This window comes from Vigna umbellata, chromosome 5 (genome assembly GCF_029865625.1).
Source record: "Vigna umbellata cultivar VRB3 chromosome 5, Vumbellata_1.0, whole genome shotgun sequence".
Taxonomy (NCBI): Eukaryota; Viridiplantae; Streptophyta; class Magnoliopsida; order Fabales; family Fabaceae; genus Vigna; species Vigna umbellata.
The window spans coordinates 64,909,995-64,928,198 of NC_142169.1; the positions used below are offsets into that span (position 1 = coordinate 64,909,995).

The 18,204-nt window shown below is 29.0% G+C and overlaps 3 protein-coding genes across 3 annotated transcripts; all 3 read right to left on the reverse strand.

The window, feature by feature from the left end:
• Nucleotides 1-2,679: 2,679 nt before the first annotated feature.
• On the reverse strand, nucleotides 2,680-4,789 carry LOC124838475 (transmembrane protein, putative (DUF1068)). Its single transcript, XM_047314084.2, has 3 exons — nucleotides 4,515-4,789; nucleotides 3,879-3,902; nucleotides 2,680-3,195 (listed from the first exon to the last, which is right to left on the reverse strand). Exons 1-3 carry the CDS (start codon nucleotides 4,696-4,698, stop codon nucleotides 2,867-2,869), a joined length of 537 nt encoding a protein of 178 aa, XP_047170040.2. The 5' UTR covers nucleotides 4,699-4,789; the 3' UTR covers nucleotides 2,680-2,866.
• Nucleotides 4,790-5,675: 886 nt separating this feature from the next.
• Nucleotides 5,676-8,542, reverse strand: LOC124838569 (Tetratricopeptide repeat (TPR)-like superfamily protein). The gene has a single exon (XM_047314205.2). The coding sequence runs from the start codon at nucleotides 8,413-8,415 to the stop codon at nucleotides 6,118-6,120; it is 2,298 nt and encodes a 765-aa protein (XP_047170161.1). The 5' UTR covers nucleotides 8,416-8,542; the 3' UTR covers nucleotides 5,676-6,117.
• A 1,785-nt stretch (nucleotides 8,543-10,327) lies between these two features.
• On the reverse strand, nucleotides 10,328-13,214 carry LOC124838561 (uncharacterized). The gene is made up of 7 exons (XM_047314193.2): nucleotides 12,943-13,214; nucleotides 12,803-12,869; nucleotides 12,445-12,491; nucleotides 11,588-11,675; nucleotides 11,087-11,217; nucleotides 10,881-10,979; nucleotides 10,328-10,776 (listed from the first exon to the last, which is right to left on the reverse strand). The coding sequence occupies exons 1-7, from the start codon at nucleotides 13,147-13,149 to the stop codon at nucleotides 10,696-10,698; spliced, it is 720 nt and encodes a 239-aa protein (XP_047170149.1). The 5' UTR covers nucleotides 13,150-13,214; the 3' UTR covers nucleotides 10,328-10,695.
• Between the last annotated feature and the right edge of the window lie 4,990 nt (nucleotides 13,215-18,204).

Sequence of the window (18,204 nt, forward strand, 5' to 3'; positions counted from 1 at the left end):
TTTATTTATTTAATGTATAGTTAGCACACGATTTAATTGGGCTGTTTATATTATATAATTTGTATCATAGTTTTGACAAGGAAATTATATATATATATATATATATATATATATATATATATATATATATATATATATATATATATATAATAATCACATAAGATGCAAGATATAAAAGATAGTGGTAGAGTTGTTAAAATGGTAACTTGGCTCGATTCAGTTTAGTCTACCAGGAGTTGGTCACTTAGTGAGTCTATCCAACTTGACTCACTTATTATAGCAAGTTGAAAAATTTGAACTCGGTTTGATCCACCACAGGTTGGTGAGTTTAATTAGTTGGCTTACTGGTTAATTTAATTATAAATTTTTTTTAAATAAAAAAATTATAATTTTTTAATTCAAATCTAATAAATTTTACATTAAAATGATGTTAAACTTCAAAAACATGTATAAAAGGCGAACAAATAAGTTTTTAAAATAATTATGTATTTTTTGTCCATTTATAATATTAGAATCTTAAATAGATAAATTTATAATATTTTTTTCTTTTGAAACATCTTTTCCTTTATCACCATCTACAGTATAATAAGAAAAATATTAATTAAATAACTCGACTCAATTTATTTTGTCATATTTTTTTATGTATTAAGATATGTGAAACTTTTTATAATTAATAATATTGTTGACGAAACTTTTGTTACTTTATTGTTTTATAAGTATGTAGTAAGAGAATGGATGATTGAAAAGAAATAAGAAAAACAATTTAGTAATCCAATATATTAATATTTTAATTGTTAATATATATTATTATATTGATAAGATGAGTAATCTTGAGTGTTTTTTTTTTGTAGGTATTGAAGTATAATTTTTTTAATTATTTATTGATGTTTCATATGTCTAATATCTAAAAGACTCAATTTTAAGATTAATTCTCCACATAAAAAAAATCACATAACTTACACGTTTTATTTTAATTCACCTTAACCTTTCTTAAAATTAAAATTTATAAAGACAAAGTAGTAACGGGAGTATTGTTTTTTTCAAGTTGTTTCACCTTTAAAGAGGATATAACTCCTTTTTTAAGTTAATTAAGGTTAGCCACACTATTTACACAGTGATACAATACTTTTCATAGCACAAGTCTACTGCATAAATAATTAAAAAAAAAACCGTCGTTCATGAGCAGATGGAAATGGTTTGAGTACTAACTTGAGAAACATATCAAGTAATCACAATAATTAAAAAATAAATAAAAAATAGAAACTAATGAAGATCGTGCTGAAGCTTTGTTTGAAGCATCGCCCTCAGCTCTTTCCCTTGCTAGCTCACAACTCTCCATCCCTGAATTGCACTTGTCAGCCTCCTTTTGGTACGATGGCCTATGGCATACTTATATTTCTAGATTCTTCATCTGTATATGCTAGCAACATACTACACTGTCATTTATTCTCATCACAGAATCTTCAATACCAACACAGCTTATTCAGTTTCATTTGCTGAACATTCTCTGAAATTTTGTTCATAATCTCACCCTGTTAGTTTTCTTTGTTTTTCTTCCTATATTATATCCATAATTCCGAAAACCTCTATTATTTTTGCCATTTAAGATTCAAAAGATTTGATTTGAAGAAGTCTAAATTTGCTGTAGTTAACCTTCTTTATCTGCACTTTTGTCTGCTATCTTTTGGTTTAAAGCTGTTCAAGTTTCAGTTTGATTTTTTTCTTAATTTTTGGTTTTTATTCTATAGCCTTTTGAATATAAAAAGCATGACATAGTGAAGTCAACTCATTAAATGTTTTGTCTGTGGAAAGGTATAGCTAAAACAGAATGAATATTTAAAATACAATTTATTCATTTTAAAATAACGAAGTTGAAATTTATTTACTTTTAATTTAAATAAAATTTGAAATTAAAAAAAAATTAAGAATTTTCATAATAAAAGGTTGACTGAACTTTTCGTTTGACTTTTTGAAATTCATTTTTAATTAAAAAATTAACGAATATCTCAAATAAAAAAATTCTTAATTTTCTAATTGATTCATTTTTTTATAATTTTAAATTTTAAGTTTTCAATATTTTCTACTTAAATTTTAATCAATATATTAGTTTTAGATAATATACGAGCTAATAGCTTTGTTTAAGAGAAATATAAAAGTTGAATGTTGTTTTATTGAAAAACTATCAGAGAAAAAAATTAAAGAAGATATAACTGTAATTTTATTAAAAATATTTGGAAAATAGATATTTATTTTCAAATTAAAAAGGGTATAACTTTTATTTAGTATAATTTGAGGAGAATTAGACGTTGTTTTTCCTATAACATATATAAACTTTGATAGGATTATATGTGTTTTTATAAATTTTGCAATAAATTTAAACGATCTCAACTTAGAAATGTAATATAATAATATACTTTATTTCTATGTACTATTTAATTAGTCCCTATTTTTTCTTTTATCTCTCTTTATTTTCATTCCATAACTATTTCCAGAAAATCATGGTCTCAAGTTTCAATCGCGAAGTGTTTGAAAGTTTCAATCGCGAAGTGTTTCCAGAAAGAGGAAAACCTCTGCACCTTTCACATTTGACATGAAAATGTGAGTAAAATGCAAACATGCATATACATACATAACTCGCAGTGAAACAAATGATGCAACTTTTTTCGAACACTAGACAACAAACCAAAATTAACGATTCATGAGCAAACTGAATGGTTGAGTGCTAAGTTGAGAAATACATGGCTCAATCTAAGGCAAATTTAAAAGCAGAAGTATCCTTGTACATTTATTTTTACTAAATAACATATGAAGTAACGAGAATAATAAAAGAAGAATAGAAGAGTGTAGAACTAGTGTGATAACCTAATCAAGAACGTGCTCGAGCTTTCTTCGAAGCATCTTTGTTCCAGCCTCTTTGGCGAGCTCTGAGCTCCCACAGAGCAGTTTCTTTCATCTGATTTTCAAGTGTTGTCTCAGCTCTTTCCCTTGCCTGCTCACAACTCTCCATCCCTGAATTGCATTTGTCAGCTTCCTTTTGGTACTGAGATGCTATTTTCTTAGCCTCTAAAAGCATTGAATCTGCCTTTCTTTGTTTTTCCTCAGCTTCAGCTTCTTTTTCCTTTACTTCTTCTGCTAAAAGGTCTGAAAAATTCTTCCCCATTTCTTCACTCACCTCTTGGTCATGCCTCATGCAATCTACGACATATATATGCTAATGTGTAAATTCTGAAATTGTATATGATCAAAAGTACCATAATTTGGATATTCATAGTATTATCCTCGAAAAAGATATGCTGGCATCCACCATATCAGACTAAAATGTTAACATCATCTTACTCTTTTAACTGCATGAACATAGTTAATTATAACACATTATATATGGTCACAGTTAAATCTCTTGTTCTCCTCCATTTCAGCTAAATTGACTAACAACTAAGAATGTGTTATTTTGCAAGCACATGTCACTTTTTAATTGGAAGGACACATGATTCTAAGACTCTCCAAATATTCAATTATGTCTATGCTTCTGCTTCCACCACCAATGTTATCGTTAAAAAGTGGGAGAGAATTAGATATCTCACATTTTGTGACTACCTCACCACTGTGTCAAAGTTATCTCAATAAATTACATGACGTAAATCAAGTGTTACACCGTTTTAGGATGTGAGTAGATGCAAAAGGCTGGGATAAAAAAGCGATCCAACATCGTTTCTTTTAGAGGAAAGTGCAAGTTAGTAATTTCCCTATCTTTTACCAAGTCTCCAAACCCCAAAATTGCAGCATGATCCAACATGGGATACTTAAACGGAGGCGTATGTATAATCATGACCTTCTACATGTTGCTTTTCTCTATTGTACAAAAGGGTGGAGGAACTAACCTAAAATGGAATTGTTGGTCAATCCTGCAGAATCAACCAGAGATACCATGTTAGTAATTAGCAGTTGTCAGACCATAAAAAACATATCTATATATGAAGACCCTATCAGCTGTCTTGTTTTCTATTGCACGGCCAAAGAGTCTGTTTAATTAAGTTCAATATTTGATCACACAATTTGATTGGCCAATCCCTTAATGAATACTCCTTGGCTTACAAACCATGTTCCTCGAAATATATGTACAACAAACAACCCATTCACCATAATCAGAATGAAGGACCAAACACTCAAAATTTGATCATACGGTGTTTCATTTTTCACTTTGTAAAGGTAAAAGAAAGAAAAATAACCCTTCCTATTTGCAGATGAAATCTACAAGCAAGTGTAACAAGACATGGTTAAGTGTTTTGTTAATCTTAAAAAATGTGGTTAATAATCATGAGAGTCATAATTAAATAAGCATTAAGCCTAAAAATGTTTTGTTAATCTTAAAAAATGTGTTTAAGAGAGTGTGTATACTAGAATGGGATGGGTCGTAACCTAAGTATCCTAATAACCTAATATGAGCGAGAGATGGAAGAGTTTTCGTATATGTTTTGAATGAAAGATGATGATAACTAAGAAAGAAAAATGAATACCTTCTGGAAGAGAAATAAGGGGTTGAAGAGAGCAATCACATTGGCAAGGAGGACAAGGAGAAGAAGTGGAATTAATGGATTCATAGAGATGCCAATACAAGGGTCGTCCTGCAATGTAAGCGATGAGAAAGAGTCCCAGAATCCATATCACAAATCTGAAGGCTTTTTGCTGCCTCCTATTCATCTTTGCAAATTGCAACGATGTGGTGTGCTAAGCTGCAGAAGAAGAGGATCTTCACTGCGAATAATAATTTATTTCTTAAAGCTTGGTTTCGTTTCAAGATTCGCATACTCCAAACTGCACCCTCATGTTTACGTGTTTCTCTCTTACGTCCCATACACACACACACACATACTCTCCTTATTTTCTGTCATTTTATTCATAATTAAAAAGTTTAACCTTGCTTTCTTGCCTCATTTAACATCCCAATCTTCTCTATGTGAGGTCATGACACTTATATATTATATTCTTTAAAATACATTGTTTAAGAAAAATATATATTTAAATTTAAGATACTTTTACAACTATATATATATATATATATATATATATATATATATATATATATATATATATATATATATATATATTATTGAAAGAAAGATACAAACAAAAAGATAGCATACATATAAATTATTTTACATATATAATTTCTCTATTCTTTATTGATTGAATCTTGTAATTTTAGATTTTTATTTTATTTGATGAGTGTAGTTTATAATTTTATAATTTTTAATAAATTTTAAGTAATTGTAAAAAGGTATGCTTTGGAAGACTGTTTTTTTCCGGTAGTTTACTTATTTTATCTCATATTATTAATTTAAATAGTATATGATTTTTATAACATTTTTTTATTTATTTTGTGTAGACATATCTCAAAAAAATGGACAATGATATTTTAACATTAAAAGTTTGCTCTCTATTTTATGATATTTAAGCCTTCCAATAGGTTATTTGTTTTTGGTGTCAAATAATTTTTTCCTAAAATAAATTCTAGTTTTTTCCAAAAACATTTTCCTCAAATATACACTTTATTAATTTTTAATAATTAAAAACATTCTGAAAGCAATATGAGGATAATAATATTATCTAATGATTCATTGAAAGAACAGAAGATAATTTATAAAGAATTATTCAATGAAAATAAGAGGGAGCCTTGATAAAACAATAAGGTTGGTTTGGAATTTGGAGGTTGCAGGTTCGAATCCCAAAAGCTGTCTCTTCCAGAGTAGGAGTAAGTTACATGTATTTATTCTTGAACAATGATACACATGTACCTTCATCTTAGCTATATTTATATTTTATTTTCTATTCTTTTTATCATATTATATAATCTACAAATCTATCTGTTTTCCTCTTTCTGCATCCTTGTCTTGTGCAACCCCTTTTCCATGCTAAAAATGTTGGGATGTTGCTAAAAGCTCTTTTGAATGTATTTATGGTAAGTCATCTGCCTAGATACCTGATGCCATGTCAACCCAAAACTGTAAAAGAAAAGAAAGTGAATGGGTCACAATCTTCTACGGAAATTCAAAAACATTGAGGCTCACAGGACATTTCATAAGTGGACAAAATTCCAATTAGATATAACATTTCAGCACGCTATTGTGATATCATGTGGCTGCTTTCAAGGTTAATGTCCACTTCCTGCATTTTGATCATGTCCTTTCTCAAAAATTTTAGTGTATCAACTATTTCTTGAAACAGAGGATGTGAGTTGTGATCAGTGAAAAAAGTAGTGATGGTCCCATGTATGTCAATAAAGCTCCAACCAGGAACTTTTTTCAAGCCAAGAGATCTCATATGAGTCCATGCCTCACCCACTTCTTCCCACTTGTTTGTTGAAGCATAACAATGCGCTAACTGTACAAAATTTCCAGCATGCGTAGGCCTCAGCAGGAGAATATCATTAGCTATTGTATCACCAAGTTTACAATTCCCATTTGCTCGACAAGCATCAAGGATTATGCCCAAAACATCGAGAACGGGATCTGAGAACTTTTTCTTGTACACGTTGAGTGCCTCCTCTACCCTCCCAGCTCGACAGAGGAGATCCACTACACAAGCATGGTGTTCAAGATTTGGTGCAATCCCAAAATCTTTGGTCATTGATTCGTATATGTTCAAGCCCTGCTCTACAAGTCCATTATGACTACATGAAGATAGGACTGAGAGGAATATCACATGGTTGGGTTTCATCCCACTTTCCAGGAACTTTGAGTATGACCTCAATGCAATCTCCCCTTTGCCATGATAGCCATATCCTGCAATTATGGCACTCCATGAGACTAAATCATGACTTGGCATCTGGTTGAAACATCTCTGGGCAGTATCCAAATCGCCACATTTGCAGTACATGTCGACCAAAGAAGTGTCAACCAAGATACATTGCCTAAGGCCATTTTTTATCACAAAACCGTGGATCCATTTTCCCAAGTGAAGTTGTCCAGTGGACGCACACCCTTGTAGGAGGGAAACAATGGTTATTGAATCAGGTGTTTGATGACCAGCTCTCATTTGATTAAAAAGGAACATGGCCTTACAAATATAACCATTTTGAACATATCCAGCAACCATAGCATTCCAGGAAACCAAATCCCTTTTGTCCATCATATTAAATACTATGGAACTATGGTCCAAGCGACCACAATTAGCATACATGGTAACAAGAGAGTTCTGAACACCAATATCCATCTGTAATTCCTGCCTTAGTATATAGCCATGAATCGATGTCCCCAGATTACAAGACCCAAGTCGTGCACAAGCTGTGATTACATTAGTTATAGTAGCAGTAGATGGCTTCACTCTAAATTTTAACATCCGTCGGAAAACAGCTAGTGCTTTGTCTGCAGACCCACTCTGCGCAAGGCCTGAGATCATTGCTGTCCACAAAACTACATCTTTATCTGAACTCCGTTCAAACATTCTAAATGCAATGTCAATGTTCCCACACTTTAGGTACGTTACAATTAACGATGTTTCAACATGTGCATCCAAGTCAAAACCAGCTCTTAAAATCTGCCCATGCAAGCACCTTCCCAATTTCAACTCACCCCTTGATGCAGCCACAGACAAGACAGACCCAAAAGTCTGCAGATCAAGCAAAAATCCTTGTACCCTCATCGTCTTGAGAAGTAGCAAAACTTCACATAGATTCCCAATCTGAGAATAGGCTGAGATCAAAGAATTCCACGAAACCAAGTCCCTTTCATCCATGTGATCAAACAACTTCCTAGAATCATCAATGTTTCCACACTTCCCATACACATTCAGAAAAGAATTTGATAAGTTTATATCAGACACAAACCCACACAAAATTGCACAACCATGCAAACACTGCACGGTAGCAAGTTCAGAAACTCCAAGCAGCAAGCTCAACACGGTAACGCCACTGGGTGGAATTCCCTGGTGACGCATTCCATCAAACAGAAAAAAGGCTTCAGAAACATGGCCCATGCGCGAGTAGCAGCCAATAATGGTGGTCCAAGGTACAACGTTCCTCACGGGCATAAAGTCGAAAACTTTGCGAGCAACATCGACGCACCCAAATTTGGCGTAGAAATTGATCAAAGAAGAGGCAATGTAGGGATCAAGAGACAAGCCTTTAACAAGGAGCCGTTGATGGAGGGAGAGACCGAGGGAAAAGAGGTTGAGAGAAGAGCAAGCTTTGAGAAGGCTGGGGAAGGTGTAGGCGTCAGAAGGGACATGGGTTTTGAGCATAGAGGCATAGGTAACAAGAACTTGCCGGTGAGCACCTTGGGATGAATGGTGGTTGATTATGGCATTGAGGGAGTTTGTGGTGGCTGAAGATGAAGTTGGGTGTGGTAGTGACACCACACAACGTTTTACGACACTAAAACTCGGCAGTAATTGCGGCTTTGGGTTGTAAGAAAACATCATCCATTCTTATTTCATGCTGCCCCGCCAAGCTTGAACCAATTCACTAAATATCTCACCTTGATAAACCACTTTGTGTACATGGATTAAATTAAAGGGTTCAGTGACTCCTCATGCATTGCTGCAGAAAGTTGCGGCTTGGAAAAGACTTCTATTTCAATATTAAATGGATTATAATTTTATAACTTTGTAAAGAAAACTAATTATTACTACCGGAAAAAAAATACGGTTCTCCCGGATAAAAAAGTGAAATTTCTTTGGAGTTCGTATGGTTGGATCTAGTAAAGAAAGTTTGCCTATAGACACAAACATCAATCTTATTTGAAGCTAATTATATAAAGGATTCATATTACTTTCTACTTAAAATCTTGAAATAATTAATTAATAAATTTTTTATTTTTATATAATATTTTATTTTTTCATTTTTATTTAATGTAAAATTTAGACTTATACTTAGATTTTTAATAAACACTTTAAAAAGACCGAGTTGTTAATCAAAATCAAGGGATAAAGGGAATAACATAAGTAAAAGAAGACTAAGGAGGTCTTAAACTCGTGTGAGTAAAAGCTTAGAAAAATTGAAAAATATGTATAAAAGTCAATAAGAAAAAGTTGAATAAATACTCGACTAATGTTAATCTATATTTATTATAGGTTTGAATAAGTTTTGCGGAGGTAAAATCTAGAGTTGGAAACTCAATGCTTATGGGTTAGTGTTAGTTTATGTTTGAAAAAGTTATTTTAGGAAGTGTTATTAAATGGGGTAAAAAAAACGGTTCAATTATCAAAGTCTATCTTCAAGCATATTAGAATAAGGGTAAAGGAAAATTTTGTCTTCCTACAATATTTTAATTAATTTTAAAAAATAATATCATTTATTATATATATATATATATATATATATATATATATATATATATATATCAAATTATATATTTTATTAGATAGTTTAAAATGTTGTAATTTTATTAGATTTAAATTAATATTTTTATATCATACCTATTATTATATTATTAAATAAAAATATAATATTTAATTTAATATAATTGTTGGCTATAATTTATTTATTAATTTTTTAGAAAAAATATTATAATGTTTAATAAAGATGCATATAATATATTGTGATAAAGACATAAAAAAACCTAGACTCTAAGTCAAAATATGAAAATATTGAATTAGTTATGATAAAACTCACACTAAAGTTTTTATAATTACTAAATATATATTTATTATAAATATATATATATATATATATATATATATATATATATATATATTTTATTATTATTAAAGAAAAATAAATAATTGATAGAATTTAATTATAAATTTAAGTCATATAAAAAAATAATAAAAACATGTAATAAAAAATCCATAAAATTATTATTTTAAACTTTTAAATTAAAATGTCTTATTGGTTTTAATAAATTTTTTTTACAACAAAATTGAATGATTATCTTATATATCTTAAAACTTTGTTTAGGGAAAATTAAATATGTTTAGTCAAATAAAGATTTCAAACAAGTAAATTTATTGAAACATTTTACAAATCTATATTAATCTGATTAAAATATTTGTATATAATTCTTTAACAAATTAAAAGTATTTAAATTTATTACAAATTAAGATTTAATTATATTTTTCTTATATTCAAAATAAATATTTTTTTAAAGATTTTGTAAAGATTTTGATCATGAAAATTTTTACAATGAAAGCTTTTTAGTCTTTGTGAGTTTTTATGGCTCCATCCCATACCAAACCAAACCATATGAGTACTTGAAGTATGTTATGCATATTTGATTATCTGCAGCAAAATTATTTTCTTTACAAGTACAGCGCTACTCGTTTAGGAATTGATTGAGAAATTTTATTACCTGGGAAGATTGGGACGCGCATCATGTTTGACGCAGAAGCGATAGGCGCGAAAGTTCGGGAATTCAAATTCATTAGTAAAAAACAAGTATGACCATTTAGATAAGAGAACAAAGTTACTTCTAATACATATGTAACTCGCCAGATGTGCTATTTTTCATATAATTATTTTCGGTGCTGCACATCATTATTCTTTCAAATTATCTTGGTTCAGCTTCAGCTGAATAGGTTGGTTCTTATGTTTGACAGAAAATGTATACAGCCTTCAATCTAGAAGATTATTCCGAATACAAATTCATGTTCACGGATATACTAAGTTATAGCTTGAATAATTTGCTCGTGCTGTTCTGAGTTTGATATGTGAATGTCAGCACCAATATACCAACCCACAAAGAGACTGCAAAATTAGGATAGCTACTTCTCGTCTTTCGTTGGATATTCTCTGGCTCCAAATATGGCAGTCCCAATCCTAACATTTGTACTTCCCATCTCGATCTGCAAAATTAGAGTTAGCTGGTTAAAAAAATATAATCACAAATCACATACGTATCTCTTCCTGTTTAAGCCATCTCTATTAAGGGGAAAATATGATTCCTTACAGCTTGCTCAAAGTCTCCAGTCATGCCCATCGATAGCTCACATTGCGTTTCTGGTATTCCAAGTGCTTTACAAACTTCACTTCTGCAATTGGACAACATCTTGATAGTGCAGAAGAATATTCAGTTTGGAGAATTATCTACAAAAGTAAACAGATAGGAAGACCCAAAAAGACCAATAAACTATGTCCAAAATGTACAGTCTCCACCTTAAAATTTTCAGGGGTGGATGAATAATCCAGCATGCCAATTGTCATTAGACCAGAAAACTCAAGGTTTGGGCAGTTTGTGATGTGCTTTACAAGATCCACACACAGAGCTGGTTCAACACCAAATTTGGCTGGCAAGAAATAGCAGTCACATATCATTCTTGATACCAATAATAAACTGAAAACAGCAGCTATGTTTTAAAATGGAACAAATGAAAAGTCAAGTAATCCTTCTAATAAATATTCGTTTCATTTACATATTTAGGTATAGTGATCTATCAGTTATAATCAATGATTTTCCAAACATATCTTCCATAAAAGAATTAGAAGCAACATTTTCTTGTGATTTTGATGATATTTTCACATTAAATCTATTATAGACAAGCCGTGTTAAAAAAAATTGGGTTAATAATCTAACACAACCAAGTCAACATTATTAAGATACCGTACTGCATATAGTAACTAGTGAATTGGTTGGCTAATCTGTCAAGTGCAACTTACAGATTTCTCCGCTCGTATTCACTTGAACAAAAACCTTTAACGGTTTCCTGCCAACAGTCGCTACAGCACGATCGAGAAGATTTGCTATCTGTCAGACAATGGAATACCAATAATTGGTACACCATTTGCAATAGAATACTAAGATCGCATGCACTAAATAAAAAATATCTTGTTTGACAGCACATTTTAGACGTAAACTATTTTCTGTATCATTTCAAAATTGAAATTAATTTTTACTTTACAGAACAGAATTGTAAAGAATTGATATCGGACATTAAAGTTCTCCTTGGATGAGTTTCTCAATAAGCCCTTCTAAGAAAGAAAATAAGAAGAAAAAATGATTTTGACATTTACAAATTAAAATTAGCTTATCCAAAAATTAAAGAAAAATAGACAAACTCTGTGACAGTATTTCTATATATTAACTTATACATAAGCTGATAATAGTTTATGAAGAAGCTAATTTCAAGTTTTCTTCTTATTTTACTCTTTTAGACAGAGAAGTTCATCCAAACAAGCCTAACATTTAATATAAATTTATTTGCACAAATCCAGAGAACCCATTGACTAAGAGGTGGCGCCACAAATTAATTCTAGAATGTGAGGCCCATCTGCAAAATTACCATTTAGTTTAGATGCTCCAATCCTAAAGACTGCAATTGAAACCCAAAAATCTTGCCTGAAACTCGTTATCATATTATACCTAATTTCCAGGTTCTATGAAGAATTTTCCATATTCCGTCCCCCCTCAAAGAATTTAAAATTTACTCAGGATTTAGCTCCTTATCTGTGTACTCATACACGTGAAAACATGCTACCTCGACAACCAAAAAAAATTGTGAAGAAAAAAAAATTACCTTCTCGTCATCCACAGTTTCTACACAAGCAAGGTTGGGAACACCAGCTGTGAAACAAAAGAGAAAAGCATAAGAATCCCCAATCATCACCTCAACATTGAACCCATTTATTAATGTGGTAAATATGAACTCCACAAAACAAAATTTCCAAAATCCACCATTTAGCAAAGTTGTCCTCATGTTTCTTAATCAACAATTAGGCAAAGTTATTTTACAAGTGCCCATATTTTTTTTAAATCAAGTTTGAGAATGAAATAACACGTCTTAAACTCTAAATTAATCGAAATTGAGACAATAATAATGAAACAACGTCGTTTTCGTTGCAGAAATGGAAGCTGGGATAGTGAATAATAGATACCGATAAGAGGCTTGACTTTGTTACTCTGCAAATTGCCAATGAGATGCCACTGGATGTCATCGGGAAGCTGTGATTGGGAAAGGAAATGTAAGTACTGAGAACTGAATCCAAAAAGCATGAAAGGGAAAGAGCTAACTAACCTGAGGAGCTTTTTGAAGGATTTCCTGAACGTAGTTCTCGCCGAAGAATCTATGGCCCGCGTCGTATACCTGACGGAGAGCAGAAACTGACTTCGTCTTGCTAGCCGCCACAACACGGATCTCTTGTAAATTCCGGCCAGAGCGCTCAGTAGCCCCTTGGACGCGGTCCAGTACCGCTTTCAGCGACGGCGCTGCTGCTGATGCCATTGCCTTGGCCCTTCTCGCTCACCACCGTTCTTTGGCGTAGTAAAAGGACATGGTGATTTGGAATATTGGACGTGGGCCCAGCTATTTGTTTTTTTAATACTACCTGGTTTTATATTGTTTAATCCACGTGTTTGTACAAGGCCATGAAAACCTCCAAGAAAAAAAGATAGTTAAACTTCAATCAAGTTTATATTATATTATAAATTTTGATATTTTTTAATTGAATTTTTATTAAAAAGAAATCCTTCAAAATATAAATAAATACAAGTAACCATTACGTCATCATCTTGTTAATAATAATAATTAAATAAGTGGGTACTAGGATAGAATTTATTTTTTTAAACAAATGAATTTTTTTAATAAAAATTAAATTAAAAAATATAAATTTGTGGTATAATTAAAACTCAATTAACCAAACATAAAATTTAAATTATATTTTAACCTTTAGGTTTACTTATATAAATATATAAATGATAATTTTTCAAATAAAATTAAATATGTTTGAAGTCTTAAATTCAAAATAGTAATTAGTTTTTTTTTAACTTTCATTTATTTGGTTTTCGAATTTTAAGAATAAATTAATATGATTTTTGTAGCGGAAATTTATTAAAATTTGAAATATGAATCTATTCTAATTTCAAATGTTAGTTTGAAGAATAAAATCATATTTAATATTTTTAAATATAAAAACATTTAAGCTTTTATTATTATAACAAATAGTTAAAAATTTATATTATAATAAATAAAATTATTTAAATTATTTTTTTAAAATAAATTATTTTAATTTTCAGGTCTTAATTTTACAAATAAAATTTAAATTCAATTAATTAAATTATAAATCAATTTTTTTAAATTTTAAATTTTAATTTTTTTAAATTGATATGTAGAAAACAAATAGTTATTTATAATTAATTATTTAAAAAGATTGAAAATTAATTTTTAAGTAAACTTTTTTATATTTTTTCCAACTTTTTAAGATAATTATTTTATAATTTTTTAATTATAATTCGTCATTATTTTTATTATTTTAACCAAAGTTTAATTCGTCATTATATTTATTGAATTTTTATTAGTTTAATATGTTACTTAATTAATTTAATTTTTATTCTATCATATTATTCTTTGTTTTTCATTCTTTTCCTCCAAATTCAAAAAAAACATTTATACCTTCTTTTATTTCTCTTTCACTCTCTACCAAAGTCAAACAAAGCATATAGGTTAATGTTGAATTACTAACTCTGTTAGTCTCAATCAGTAATATGCTATACATGTTTTCTAAGATTTAGACTTCATTTTCTTGCTCTTGATAGATGGAGAAATGAGGTAACTTGGGCTGGATGAATGAAATAATGTTACATTGCATTGTATGCACCATGACAATTAAGTAATAAATTATTTTTTTCATAAATGTGTATGTTATTTTTGCATACACTCAAAATTTTGGTTAATGGGTAATTTTATTTTATATTGATTTTTTTTAATGGACTGAAATTATCTTCCAAGATAGATTTATAAAGCTAAATTAGAGTTAAGTTGTATTTATTAAGATAATATCAATTTATTTTAATCAAATTCTTTAGACAATAATATATATATATATAATATGGATAATGATAAAAAATTATTAATAAATTGAAACAATTTTATAAAATAGAAGGTTTTTAACATAAACCACTTTCAATACTTGTTAATATTTTTGTGTGCCATCCTTCTAATAATAGTATCGTGTGAATATGACATGAGCTATATACAATGGGAAAATAAAGTTCAAATACGAATTCATATTTTTATATAAGCTTATTTAATTTGACTATTTTATAATTGGATTTGTCATTTATTTTAGTTTTTATATTTTATTAACTAAATTTAATCTTAATATCTTTTAAATAAATTAATTTAATTGTTTTCATTAAGTTAACGTCATTATAAATATCACGTATTAAAATCTGAATTACTTATTTTAGTATCTTTTGGTTTAACACGTGTCTCTTTTCAAACTATGTCAAGTTAAAGAAAGATTAAAATTGACTTTATTTAAAAATATTAACTCAATCAAGTGAAAAAAAAATAAAAAAAATGAATCATATGAGAATTTTGTCACCTAATTAGTATGTTATTTACAAAATGCGAAGTCAAAATATATAGCTATAGAAAACAAAGGTCAAACTAGGCGATCGGATAATGTGTGCATAGCATGGTGGTTCTGTAACGAATTTTTAGTTTCCTTAGACTGCACATAATTAAAAGAGCAGCTGTTAGAATTTAGTTGTTCTTGAATAATCTTTCCATTTTCAACTTATTAGTTATGTTGAAGAAGTTCCTGCCAAAAATTAAGCCTAACTTTATCCCATTAATTTGGCCATTGATTTAGACCAGTCCACTAATAACACACACGTAGGCTATTCGCTCATGCACGTAATCTATGCAAAAGCAAAACTCATCAACCTCCTCTTCTATAAATACCTGAAGCATTCTGATCCAAAAACATTCACCTTCACCCATACTTAAATTTTCTATACATTAACAGAAACGTAAAAAACAACAATGAAGTTGTTGAAGACCCTCTTTTGTGTGGTCTTGATAATGGCTTTGGCCATTACTACTCTGTCAGGAACATCCTTAGATTGGAATGAAGAGGTAAAGTCTCTTCGGGGAAGAAGGCGGTTCCTTTCCGAGAATGGAAGGGTGGCATTGACATGTGAAAAGAATCCGAAGATATGTGTTGTTAAAGGTAGTGCAGGGCCTAATTGCTGCAACAACAAGTGTGTGAAATTTTCGACAGATCGACTCAACTGTGGGAGGTGTGGAAAGAAATGCAGTTTCGGAAAGATATGTTGCGAAGGGAAGTGCGTCAACCCTAACACTAACAAGAAGCATTGCGGCAAATGTGGCAACAAGTGCAACACCAAAGGTTCTTGTGTTTTGGGGATGTGCAACTATGCATAGAGTTTACAACACTCAAACATCATTATTATTCTTTGCAATGGTTATCTGCTTGGTTTTTACCAATTATATATGTTTCTTGAATATCCTTATTATTGTTTTCAAAATAGTTTGTAATTGGTGAAACTATTATGTATGTTCTTTATTTTTTATTGAAATGTTTATTATGTAATTCTCTCATCAAATATGATAAGATTTTCAATTCAAATATTAGTTGTATGTAATCAGTGATGCTCTTCACATGACAGTTGTCATTATTCATTAGTTTGCATATATAAAGAAATGAAAATATAAACACGGATCACATTTACCTATCAAAATAATGATTCATCTTTTGTTTATCCAAATTTCAGTGGATTATGCTATCGAAACCAAATTAATTAATTTAATGTAATTAATTTTTTCAGCATTAAATAATTCGTAAATTTGTTTTTTATTTAGTTTTTTCAAATTCATTTTATAATTTTCTTGAGTTTTTTTTAAAATGTTGTTTCATGAATGGATTGGGTAGTTTATTTATTGAAAAAGAAAACAATGAATTGGATTGAGCTTTTATTGAATAGATATTATCAAAAAATAAAATACGAATAATAATACTAATAACAACTATAACATGTCCAATGTTTATAAATTATAATCAACGGGTACAGAATGATATAATCTCCTACAAGAGGGACATTAACGAAAATGTTGTTAATTTAAAAATAAAAATGTAGAACCACAAAACATAAATAGTTGAGCAAAACAAACTAAGTTTTCGTAAAAAGGAATAAAAAATTAAAAAAAAAATTAAGAATCTTATAAAAACATGTGATTAACTTATATAAATTCATTCAATTTAATCAATGATATTGATATTTGAATGCCTACTTACTTTACAGGATTTTTTTCATTTGACTACACATTTTCTATAAATATATTATAGAATTTAACAAAATTTACGCAACATTTTTGTAAGAAACCTGTTAAAAATTGTTCGTATGGAATTGAGGTGTACTCACAAGATACGTCTATAAGCTATTTTAATTATTTTCTCCTTCTTAATTTAAGAAGTATCAAGTTAACTCACTGTGAAGGTTGAAATATCTTCTCTTCATATTCTCTTATGTCTAAACAATCGGGATATTTATAAAGATAATTTGATTAATGTTGTTTAAAATATTTTTGTGGATTTTGTAATCATTAAATATATATGTATTATATATATATATATATATATATATATATATATATATATATATATATTGATTATAAAGAAAAATAAATAATTGGTAGAATTTAAGTTAATTCATACATTACAAAAAAAATAAACAACATATAATAAAAAAATTTATAAACTTATTATTTATAAATTTATTGTTTTAAACATTCAAATTGAGATGACTTATAAATTCAGATTTAAATTATTTTTTAGTAAAAAAAAATAAATGATTATCTTATGTAATATGTTTAGCCAGTTAAAAAATTTCAATGTTTTATCGCGTAATTTTCTTATATAAAAGAAAACAAATTTGTTGAAATCTCTCACAAGTTTATGTTATACTAATTACAACGTTTGTATATATTAAAAACACTTAGATTTACAATAAATTGAGTTAATTGTATTTTTTTATTTAAAATAATATTTTTTTAAAAAAAGCTCATATGCTGATCTTAACTCATAAGATTTTTTGTGAATAGTGAACTTTTTTTAATAGGGAGGTTTTTTTGGTTCTATGAATTTTTCTAGTATCAATCTATGTAATTCATGACCACGTCATATGAAAAAATCAAATTAACAAGTGTAAGCGGAACATCTAATATATTTTTTCTCTCAATCAGTAAACACCATTTTTGTCAAGATAAATTGTGATGCTATTACCTAATTACAAACTAGATAATATTTAGGTATAATAAATATAATAACTATCTTAAACACAAAATTAATAAGGAATGCTAAATAGAATTTTATCTTAACCAACTCAATTAAAATAATTTGAGTGGACTGATATAAATCATTTTTCTATTAAATCAAAAGCGAATGAACCAATTAAAAATGAGTTGACATTAAAGTAATTTTATTTTATGAATTTTTACCAAATTAGTTTAATATAGCCTTTTAAATATTTATAT

Coding starts and splice junctions, on each gene's coding strand:
- LOC124838475 (XM_047314084.2), bottom strand. CDS start 4,698: ATGAATAGGAGGCAGCAAAAAGCCTTCAGATTTGTGATATGGATTCTG. Junction 3,903..4,514: donor CCTTATTTCTCTTCCAGAAG/GTATTCATTTTT, acceptor TTGATTCTGCAG/GATTGACCAACAATTCCATT. Junction 3,196..3,878: donor GACCAACAATTCCATTTTAG/GTTAGTTCCTCC, acceptor TATATGTCGTAG/ATTGCATGAGGCATGACCAA.
- LOC124838561 (XM_047314193.2), bottom strand. CDS start 13,149: ATGGCATCAGCAGCAGCGCCGTCGCTGAAAGCGGTACTGGACCGCGTC. Junction 11,218..11,587: donor GAATACGAGCGGAGAAATCT/GTAAGTTGCACT, acceptor ATTTCTTGCCAG/CCAAATTTGGTGTTGAACCA. Junction 10,777..10,880: donor CTGGAGACTTTGAGCAAGCT/GTAAGGAATCAT, acceptor CTAATTTTGCAG/ATCGAGATGGGAAGTACAAA.
- LOC124838569 (XM_047314205.2), bottom strand. CDS start 8,415: ATGATGTTTTCTTACAACCCAAAGCCGCAATTACTGCCGAGTTTTAGT.